The sequence below is a fragment of the Theobroma umbraticum genome, unplaced genomic scaffold (assembly GCF_002168275.2).
Source record: "Theobroma umbraticum cultivar Fairchild unplaced genomic scaffold, ASM216827v3 scaffold_4.1, whole genome shotgun sequence".
Lineage (NCBI taxonomy): Eukaryota > Viridiplantae > Streptophyta > Magnoliopsida > Malvales > Malvaceae > Theobroma > Theobroma umbraticum.
The window spans coordinates 5344350-5356112 of record NW_018397258.1 but is presented as its reverse complement, the minus strand read 5'-3'; the positions used below and the strand labels follow the sequence as shown (position 1 = coordinate 5356112).

Sequence of the window (11763 nt, the reverse complement as noted above, 5' to 3'; positions counted from 1 at the left end):
GAACATGCTAATGTGCAAATATAAGGTTTTAATCTCTTCCTTGTTCTGTTTTTAATGCAAAAACTACAGCAGTGTTTCGCTTCAGAAAAACTCATCTATTAACAATTGCATCAACCCAGCAACAAGGAAAGCATGCTTCAATTTCTAAAGGAGGGAAAGAGAAGAAGAAGAAATTACCAAAGGAGAATTTTTGAAAAGATCCTGAGGACATCTAGGGCGCAATTGAGATTGTGCAATATCAACCGCCAAGGAATACTCATGCATTTTAAAAGTAAGAGTAGGGCCTTGAGGGGTCTTTGCCACCCTAAGGAAAGGTGAAGTTTCGGTTTTTGATAAAATGAGGAAATGGGTTACACCCATTGGCCCTGCAACATTCAAAAAGTCTTTCAGAGTGTTCCGCTTCTTCTCCTGCAACCATAAAAACACCAACAAAACAAAAGTTAATTAAGAAGAAAAACTTACTGCTACAAGACCACAAAGTACAGGGAAAAAAAATAGAAAAGGGGGCGGAATTACCTTAAGTTTGAGAGAAGTGTAAGGAAGCATCAGCTTTCTCAAGTCCATTTGAAGTTGCCTAAGCGGACCAGGCAGCTTCCCTCTTGAAAACACAAAACTCTTCGGGATTTTATTCCCTGTGATTGGGTCCACATTGGGTTGTTGCTGCTGCTGCTTCTTCACAATTGGCTTCACGAAAACCTTCTTCTTTCCCTGTTTTTTGATTTAGATATCAGAAAAACGATTAAACCAATACAAACCCAGAAACAAATAAAAAAGAAACAAAGTAATTTAAATATACAAAAATAAAAATTCATAGCCGAATAAAATGTTTTTGGGCTTGAAAAGAGTTGAGTAAAGGTAAAAAAACAGAGGCAGTGCTATTACTTACGCTACGGAAACGAGCCATGGCGCAGGCTCTACGGGAGGACGGAGATGCCGCAGACCGCTGGTTTAACGAGGGCCGTGGATTACAAAGAGGCGCAGGGTTTAGTCAGCTGCGTTCTGAAAGAGAAGAAGGGCACTTTTGGTAACAAAAAAACATTAAATTATGCTTTTTAGGGCAAATGACTTGGGCTGGCTTTTGGCCCATTTAATTCAGTTTGGTTTTTAATTGCCTTAAAGCCCAAATTTGAGTGTTAAGACCTTAATTATAGTTATCCACATGATTCGAGAATCTGTCAACAGTGATTTTTTTTTTGTTGTATTAAGACCCTGAAATTCTATATTATTCAAATTTTTATGAAAACCAATTGAATTACCCATGTATATATATAATTCATTATAAATTATGATCAGCACACATAATAATAATTTATACAAATTGGCCCTAAATATGTTCATATGATTGAATCGATCCCCTTCAAGCAATGGTTTTCAAATACATTTTCTAGCAGTATCACACATTTGCAGTTCATTTACCACATTTGGGATATATGATATGATGAAAGGCCTTGGCATGACCAGAAGCTTCAAAATCTTAGAAAGATTGCTAGCAAATGCTGCAGATTCAACTGCCAATTTGAATGACCAGAGGCCAGAGGGAGCAGTCCCGATAACTACATTCATGTGAATTGCATCATTGATTGGACAGGATCATGTGACTCGATCTACATAGGATGTGATCGCCCTCTCCTTTTAGGTAAAACAGTCTCTAGCTGAACCCAAAATTATGGCTGCTAAAAGTGTCTGCTTAACTGAGAACAGTCATTTATCAGCCCACCACGTACCTTGACTAGGGCTGCCTAACGGGTAACTTTCTTTCACTCATTCTTCCCTATCACCCATCTTCACTTCATTTGCTGTATTTTTGTCTTTGCCATTATACGAACTCAAAGATAACTACTGTGTGAACCTATGAAAATTATTTAACTTACCTGATTTGGACTCTGGACCGTTGGACGTAACCTCCTTTTTATAACCACAGACAATTTTCTGAAATCTCTAAGGATTTGATTTGATGGAGGAGTGATGGTTCCAAAAGGTAGTGGTCGTTGCTGTATGTGTTGTGATTTGATCTTTTGCAGACATTAACATTTCTCCTATTAAAGGGAAGATGCCTAACAGATCTAATCTCATCCAAATTCATGAGTAACTCGCCTGTCCTATCACATGTTCTTCTCTATCTTTAACCTATTTCATTTCGATACCCTTCTAAATTTATTGCATTCACCAGTCTCTCGCTTTTCCCACATCAAAAGTAGTGCCCAAATCAGCCAAAGAAACCCCTTATAAAGCTATTCCGTGTAAATTCAGAGAAATCATAGTTCATGAACAAAAGGTTCTTCCAGCTTTTTCCTAAAATCTGTAAGGTAGTTCAGGGAGGGAATACCCTACAATTCTGCTCTATTGTTTCACCTTCTTTTCAACACATTCGTTTCTTTCTTTTCTTTTCCCTCAAGTAATTCCTAGGTTCCTGGTAATGGCAAACGCCAATGTTTACCTGACATTCTTTCTTCTCCTATGCCTTCTCAAATCGGGTCGATCAGCACGAAACGTAGGAAACAATTATGTGCAAGAAGCATGTAGGGTAACCAGATACCGTGCCCTTTGTATCAACTCACTAGCATCATTTTCCAGCATTGCTAGGAGAAGTCCAAGCAAGTGGGCGCGAGCCGGCGTTTCGGTGACTTTAGGAGAAACCAAGAATGTTGCTCACTACTTAATGAAAGTGAAGAATTACAGGGAGATGACGGGGAGCTACAAAATTCCCCTCTCAGATTGCATGGAGTGCTTTCAAAATGCTATCGACCAGCTACACAGGTCACTTGGGGTGCTTAGGAAGCTAAGTGCCAGAAGATTTTATTCACAGATGGGGGACGTGACTACTTGGTTGAGTGCAGCACTTACTGATCAAGACACTTGCATGGATGGTTTTGAGAATCCAAGGGGAAGGCAGGCCAAAATGCTTCGGAATCGGGTTATGAGAGCCACATGTTTTACTAGTAATGCTTTGGCTTTGGTCAACAAACTTGCAACCTCGGGCTTGGACAGCTTAAATGATCCATGACGATTCTTGATGTAAAAAGAAGAGATTTGGATCAAAAGGTTAATGATTAACAAGACTATACAGTAACGAATTGCAGCTGAACAAAGGGTTCAGATGTTAATTCAGTGTAATAATAAAGTCAAGCAGCCAGGCATCAAAGAATATTTTGTGTCGATGCATCTATGTATGAATATTAATATCTTGTTCATGTAGTAGAGCCCGTGTTTTAAATTCTATCAACTCTTCTAAAATCTTTCCTTTTACTTTTCTTGCTCGGTCTTGTACTTTCGCTTTTAATCGGATGGATGACATGCAATCTCCCATTGGTTCAGCCAAAACAAAAAAACGGGGTTAAATCTACCATCTCGAGCAAGCAATCGTCCCAGGATATTGACTGATGCTGCCTTGCTATCATTTTCCCCCGTATGCTTCATAATGGAATGTGGCCACACTTTTTTTTCTTTTTTATTATAAGAGGCAGACCCTATCTTACAAATTTGAGGTGAAAACAGATGCCGCCTTGTAGTCAATTTTAAGCTTTCCTTTTCTTCTGTAATAAAATTTGAGCATGGTTTTTCTGCAAGTTCCAGCAGGGAAACTCGAACTCGGGCTTTCTGGAAAAATCAACCATGCTCAGACTCAAGGAGCGTTTGGACTGGGCTGCATCCTTCATGCCATCTAATCGAGCCCATCCAAACAGCACCCAAGGGAAATTTGCATCAGATTTTCCCTCGAAATGTATCTTATGCTAGGATTCTACAATGCACTTTATGTATTCTTTTACCACGTTATCCTCACTTTGTTGATTATAGATTAAACTTCTTAATAAACTAACAAGATCAACCCCAACAGAGATTTGCTTTGAACTATATCAGTTTCGCATGTCATCTTCAAATTTAAGAACTTTTCCTATGCAGTTATTCTTTATCAGCCAAAAGAGAAGTTATTTATTTTCCATTGTTTCATTTGAACGATGACAAAGATAACAAAATGGTAGAATCTTAAATCATCTTGACCTAATCCTGCTTAAATGTTAGAGCAACCAAGGTAAATTAGAATTGAATAGTTTACATAGTTAATTTGCCACTTGACACTTGATTCAATGTGGCCACAGACCTCAATTTGCCATAATTCGCTCCTTAGCAAGAAAAAATGTGCAAAGAAAAGTCATCATTAACTAATAGAGGCATTTGCCTCGACAGGGCCACGCGCTAAGAAAGGTAATTAAACATGTATTTAGGGAGAAAGAGGAAGTGATCAACTAGTCGAAGCCTTGTCCTATCCATGAATATTTGTTTTTTTTTTTTTTGTCCCAAGTTTTTTAAAGGGGACAAATACAGTGGCCACGTTAGAAAAAAAAATATGAAAGCTAACCACACAATTTACCATAAAAGGGACGAAAAATAAGCAACGAATTCAATAACTAAACATGCAATTAACTATCAAATCAGATCTGTTCAAATCCCATTTTTATTTCTTCACTATAAATACCCCACACAGTCCGGACATAGTATCCCCCAAACTACATCCATTCCCTGTGTAATATCCTTTGCCATCAATAAATAAAAAAGCACTGATTTCTCATTCACGTAGTATCTGGAGTTATTATATCGTTTAGCTGCTTGGACGTGCTATACGAAACCATAAAATATAAAGGAAACAAAAATTTAGAAATCATAACTCAAAAGGACAGAGAAAATCTTGATTACACGGTACAACCACCGAGGGAGGGAACCTTCTATGCCAATCACTTTGTCAGTCATTTACAAATAAATAAATAAAATAAAAGATGTTATATATAGAAGTGAAGGGGGGAATACAATAAGGTTTTGTACAAGACTATGTAGCTCAGTAGCTGCCATATGAACAATATAATTATATCAACAATGGAACCACTTGCAAAACAAAAATAAACATACATATAAATACAGTCTAAAAATCTTTATTCCAAAGATAGAAAAATGAAATAATACCTAATCCCATATTATTTTTACGTATCCCACCCGCCATGTATAGCCAACAACTGTTAACTCTCTATGCCTCAAACTCCTTTATTTAATTTCAGAAAAGTGGAGCAATCTGATAGGAAAGGATTTTTTTTTTTTATGGTTTAGACTCATTCTTTTCTTAGCAGCACAAGGACGGTGCAAATTAATGCGTGATTTTTGGTGGTGAAGAATTACAGACAGAAAATAGTTGGATCAAATGTTGATTATGTGGAATTTTAGGGCCCCTTTTCTTCTCCCCAGTAGAGACCGCAAACATAATTTTCATTTGAAAAATAAAAAGGATTTCCCGGTCAATTTTCAAAGTTGTCGAGATGAACGCAAGTTGAAGAAAGTTCAGATCAGGAATCAGGGTAACAAGCCGGGGACAGATGTCACTGGACAGGCCACTACGTGGGAGATGGGAAAAACTATGTTGGGGGACCTTTTCCTTGACATCGTTAGTCAATGACTTTACGTGTAGGTCATTTTCGGAAGGCTAGAGGCCTCATTGGAGGGCGATGCCGCCGTGGGATGTTTTTAGGTACCACGCCATGTTACCCTTCATTTCACAATACCACCTGAATCTATCACTGTTACTTTTCCTAACGCATGAACGAATCTGTCTTAATTAATTATTATTTAATTTCTTTTTTGTTTGTTTATTTGTTTTATTTGAAAAACAAAAGGTAAATAACGAAAATATTAAGTAAAATTAATCATTTTTACCTTAGACACTGATCAGTGAAAATTGGGTTGACAGTTTGGTAAACACCGCGAAAAATGGATTTTGAAAAACTTTAATTCAACAGCTGATATATAAGACAATTCGACATGTGATCCTCACCACGCCCACCGCGTGCTTTTAGGAGGGAAGGGGCCAGGAGGCTGCGAGCCAAATTTATTGTAAAGAAAAAAACAAACTCATTGAAATGAAACATCAATCTCATGATTTGGACGACATGATACTTGTATTTGAACTAAAAAGATTCTCAATATTAGCTAAGTCATTTCTAAAGTATCCACTAACCAACATTTGATGCCGACTGGAAAACCATCTAAAATCCATTTTTTCTGTAAGTTGTAACCTGCACCTGTTAGCCAATAATGGTTGGTGATTTATTTTAAGAGGGAGTCGCCCCCAGCGACCGCTTTTGAACGGTCCACTCTCTAAAGACCCACATCATCCAATATTTTAAAGTGGATACCGGTAGCTTCTTACACAAAGTTACCTTAGTTATCTCTCTAGAGTTTATACTATTGTACTTTTAATATCCCTTCCCCTTCTTCTTCTTGACTTGACTCGGCAAAACTATAATAGATAGAATATAATACTTCTAGAACATGGGATTTAGAAGGTCGACACCATGACCGGAACAATGGGTGAGAAGTTTCAAGCTTACACACTTGGATGGCATGGACCTATAATTACTCGAGTGTTGAAGATAGTCGATAAGAACGACTGTCCCTATAATTTCTCTGTTTTTTAATCAACCCCAACAATCAGGTTGCATTGATAGCAAGTTTGAATTTCACTTCAAATCTGAATTCACCTAAAGCTTTTCTTCTTTAATCCATCACATTATTCCTCCGTAACCAAGACATATTCCCCCATTATATTTTTTTAATGCTTCGCTGCCCCACACAAATTCATAATTGCGGTCATATCAACTACTAAATCAAATCTTGCACTAAAAAATTACCGATTCTAATCATAATTAGTCTTCAATCCAACCCAACAAAATTTCCAGTTTAGAATAGAGGAGTTGGAATTCCTACGGGCTTGAGTATGCTGATTGCTAATTCACTCCTCCTCCCAGGCTCTGACGATTGCTGATGATGGGATCTGGTAAAATACGAGAGCGAGCAGAGAGGCAGAGACAGAGAGTGGATAAAGAGTGGGGAATCCTTCTGAGCCACGTGTAGGGAGGAGAGTCAACGTTGCTTAAGATGGAATGCTCCCAACGACATGCAATACAAGTCCTGTCCTTTGGGGCCCCGCTCAGGCAGATGGTTGTCCACCCACACCCAGACTCAGGGTTCTACATTCCAAGAATCCATGCGCCAACCCCAAAACCCTGTTCTTCAATTCTTCAAAATATTAGTATTCGGGTTTTGGCTTTACTTTAGGACCACCTTCGGGCTTCTGGCCGGGGGAGGGAGGACAGACACTTCAAGCCAGCAACCTCTTTTAACGAGAGGAACTTTATTGCTTACAAATTTAAAATATAACTACTACAACTACAACCATTTTTCACTTCCATTCCATGCACAACCTCATCATTATTATCCGAGTAAAATTAATTAACTGCAATTATTTCTGAAGGCATGGTTACAGTTAAAACTTTATTTACTGATGGAGCGGGGTTTTTTTTTTCTCTTGGTTATTATCAAGAATTAAAGCTCAAGACTTTAATGTACTATAATAACCAATTTAAAATGATTATTAAATTGACTGTTTAGTTAGTTCATGTGTCAAATTTAGTTACAAATTAAGTACGGACTAGACTATAACTGAAAGTGAAATCAATAATCATATTTTATGACAAATAAAAAGCAGATTAAAAAAAACCCAAATGAAAAATTATTGTCAAAAGGATTGGATTTGGAGTATTATCGGATAAGAGCGACGAAGCATTTAGCATTAAAAAGAATTAGATTTATTAGAAGACCCCTTTTAGTTTTGGGTGGAATGAATAAGTGTAAAGATGATAAAGACGGTAGCTATGAATAGATAACAGCTAATTTCCATCTCGGACTTTGACTGAGGTGTACATGCAATGTTTAGGAATTTGGAAGGAGGCATACAAGTTACTAAGAGGTTTACACCTTTGAACATTAAGATATATCATAGAATTGTTCCAACCTTTTTTCAGAGTATTTATTTAATCAAACCCCAGCTTCCAACTTGGCACATGTAGCTTATAAACAAATTTAGATTTGTTTTTTTTGGGATTAACAATAAGTAATTAAGAGGTTGTTTGGATGCCTTACTTAATTATGGAGATTAGACTAACAAACAATTTGCAAATGAAGAGCAAAGGCTAGCTGTCATTGTTGCAATATAATCAATAAACATGACGAACTGATTCCATCAATTAGGCTGAATATACTCCTAGAGTACATTAATCATACATCTTTACCAAAGCAGGCAAAGTGCAAACCATTATCCAACCTGAAATTCTAAGTATTTCCAAAATGGCATTGGCAACATTGTTAAGAAAATAGAGACTCGATATTGATCAACAGATAAGATAAAAAAAAAAACCAAGAAATTATGTTGTTAATTGATGGCGAGAGTGAGGTTATTAACTGATTCAGGTATCAAATACTTGAATAATTGGATGTTAATTAAGCTAGCTAGAAACTCTAAATGTACTAACCCCCTATGAACTGGCATGCCAAATAAATTGAATATTTTTTCCCTCAACGATTAACAGGTGCTCCCACGGTTCCCGTAATATGGTATGTTGTCTTAATCAGCTGAGATCAGCGGATTAGTTAGTGATGAAGCAGTGATTAGAGATTACTGTTTACATTGACAATTGACTTATGCTTGTTTAGACTTTAGGCTTTCGAAAACAAAATAAAACGCCACTGCAAGAATAAACATAAACAATATCAATTTCCTTGATACAGAGAACAATTAAAGCTTTGTTTGAATAACTTTTTATCTCGTTCTTATATTTCCGATCTTAAAAAGGCGCAAATCCCTTGTGGTTTAAGGCATTTTGGAATCTTGGATTAGTTTTTCCTATTATTAGCCTAAGGTTAGATCTTAGAAGGAAGAAGGTAAAGATGTCCAAATTCATCGAAGTTGATTCACATTTGTGCATGGTTTACGTAAAGTGGGCTTAGCTTCAAAAACAATGAATAACTTTAAAAATGGAAAAAAAAAAAAAAGAAGAGGGCAAAATATAATAATTTGGCCTGATAAGCTAAAATATGGAAAAGAAAACCTCCATGGGGAAGTGTTAGGTTAGCTAGAAAAAATTGAGAGCGTCCAAATCACTCCAAGATTGCTCCACCAAATTGGTTTTGAGTACACTTAGGCGCTTTTCTTGACCTCCTAATAAGCGTGGCGCCATTTTCTTTTTTTTTTTTTCTTTTTTCGAAGCTCACTCTTTAATATATTTGGGTCTAATTATAAAAAGACATAATATTCGAAATATTTACAAATATAGCCTCCTTGAGGCTTTAACTTTACTTTAAAGCTACAAAAGTACAGAATTAACGTTGACCTCACAATGCGTTAAGCCCCAGACCGTGGACGCTAACTTTTTTGCTTCCTCGCCGGGAAGTGGAAGTGGAAGTGGAAGTGGACGTGTCATTATACGGGGAAGGTTAGACTCAAAACATTATATAGGGAAGGTTAGACTTTTAGAGGTTTGATTTTTTGCGGATGGAAACAAATGAATCTGTTCAAAATCTTGTACTTCATTAATAAATTTCTAAAACAGTTAAGATATTAATTTAGATGTCGTCTTACTTTATAATTGGAGATGTGCATCGTGCATTGTCCATTGAGTTCATGCATTTTACACTATAACCACTTTATCGCTGATAAAAAAAACTAAACTCTATTTCATTAATAGTTTTATTATTTATTTTATTTATAGAAAAATAAATAGAAATTCAAAAATAAATAGGACAATAAAAATAAATTAAATGGGACCTTAATTAGATAATAAGTAATTAGATTTTAAAACCTTTTATTGACTTATTATAAGCTTAAAGTCGAGTGAGTGATTGAAATTCAATGAAATATTCTCACCCTTAACATAAAAAGAGAATCACTTTGCAAGTTCAGGTCAATTACGCTAACATCCAAGTCAATTATGCTAACATCCAAGTCTGATCACTAGTTCAATAGTTTTTTAAGTTTAAAACACGTGATTCTCAAAATTTTAAACTTAAGTTGTTAGCAATGGTAAACTTTGATTGTTATATAGGGTTTAATAATTATATTCACATTAGATGTGAGATGTTGGTTATCATAATCTCACTCACTCAAATCTTTGATGTCATCATTAAGGTCATACATTACATTTGACGCAAGTTTTGATATTATTTGTGACGACCTAAGTCCAATCACTAACCCAACAACTTTTTAAACCTAAACCACGTGGTTCTCAAAAATTTAAATTCAAGTTACTAATAGTGGTAAACTTGAATTATTATATATATCTTAACAATTACATTCACATCAAATGTGAGAGGTTGGTTATCACACACATTATATGATAAAATTTTATATACTAACACAGTAAATAAGAAAAAAAAAACTTTGGGGACCTTGAACAATTTTTTTTAGGGATACACATGAGAAATTTTATTCATATATAACAGTTGAGAAACGTTCATAGATCAGATTTGACTCAACGATAATTTTAAATTTTATTTATTATTAAAATATTAATTTTAAAAATATTTTAATAATTCAAAAATAAAAATTATTTAATAATATAATAACATTGTGGATATAAAAAAAAGGGTTAGAGTCAAACTTGAATGGGTCTTGGAAAATTGCACGAACGTGAAAAGATTTCTGACAGCTTGCCGTATAGTTAATTCTTTTTTGAATTTGCTTACATATTTGGATAGAGAATTTGTAGAAAGAAAGTGCAAATAGATATTGATATTTTTGTAATTTAATTCAAAAAAGAAAATAGGATAAGAAAATGGACATCAATCTTTCTTTGCTCATTAAATCCAATCACTACATAAATGAGTTAAAAGAGGATTAAATTAAAACACTTATTGATCTACTATTAAAATAAATAAACAATATTCAGATTTTTACATATGCACTCAAACCGAGTCCACATCAAACTTTCTTTTTTTTTTTCTTAACAAATGGGTTTTTACTCCCTGTTTTTTTTTTACTGTCCTAACAAATGTGTGATTAAGACACTAACGGTAAATTGTTTCTTTAAAACACTAAGCATGATATTTTGCAGACAAGTCTCATCCATTATGAAAGGATGGGTACAATGTAATAGAACTCATCTCAATTCATTTATAAATTGTTACTATTCTTGATAGGTGTCTATTGATGTCTAATTCAACCTTTAAAAGTAAAAATGTATATCATAATTCATATAATTTTTTTAAAGTTAATTCTCAATTTCAAACATAATATATATATATATATATATTGTGTGACACAAATTATTAGTTAGCAGACGTGAAATGCAAAGATGGTATGGCTAAATATGGAAATTGAATTTAACCAAAAAAAGGAAATGGGAAGCCTCCATTTCCAAGCAAACTTGGGCTAATCTCTAATTACCCAAACCCATATAAAAACTTGAAAGCGTACAGAAGGCAAAGTCAATTACGCCAGTTGAGGAACTAAAACTCCACTTCCACTCTGTCACCCTTGTTAAAGCAACTTGATAAAGGAAACACCCAAATTTAATTAAAATCTTTTCAAAATCACCATAACTTGAAAAAAGAGGAAAAAAAAGTTTTGGAAATTCTTCACCTAATGACAACCGTTTACTTTTCAAACTAAACAACTTCATAAAAAAACCAAAAGCCACCACCATCCAGGGCATTTCCGTAATACCATCCCTGTCCCAAGCCCTTCTTTATATTTAATCTCCTCTTTCTTCTTACATACCAGAAACCCCTTCCCCCCATCTCCACACGCACTCCATCCCAAAACCCCTCCTCCTTCCCATCACCTTCCTCACCTCGCCGGCGAGTCAGTTCCCGGCGACTCACTTTTCCAAATTCTGTTTGTTTTCCCCTCTTTTGATCTTATAAATTGAGTTTGATTTTTGAAGTTGT

General features: G+C 35.3%; 2 protein-coding genes across 3 annotated transcripts in view; one reads left to right on the top strand and one right to left on the bottom strand.

Annotated features, from left to right (window-relative positions):
• The window catches only part of PPAN (PETER PAN-like protein), a 2469-nt gene extending 1435 nt beyond the window's left edge, over positions 1-1034 (bottom strand). The window contains exons 1-3 of one of the 2 annotated variants that reach the window (XM_021424618.2): positions 887-1034; positions 517-708; positions 178-408 (exon numbers count right to left, since the gene is read on the bottom strand). In XM_021424618.2, coding sequence (XP_021280293.1) covers positions 178-408; positions 517-708; positions 887-904 — 441 coding nt within the window. In that variant the 5' untranslated portion in view covers positions 905-1034. Of the gene's footprint in view, positions 1-177; positions 409-516; positions 709-882 lie in introns of both variants that reach the window. The other variant, XM_021424619.2, reaches the window with a different exon arrangement.
• Positions 1035-2272: 1238 nt separating this feature from the next.
• Positions 2273-3195, top strand: LOC110414177 (pectinesterase inhibitor 6-like). The gene has a single exon (XM_021425248.1). The coding sequence runs from the start codon at positions 2417-2419 to the stop codon at positions 3002-3004; it is 588 nt and encodes a 195-aa protein (XP_021280923.1). The 5' UTR covers positions 2273-2416; the 3' UTR covers positions 3005-3195.
• The last annotated feature ends 8568 nt before the right edge of the window (positions 3196-11763 follow it).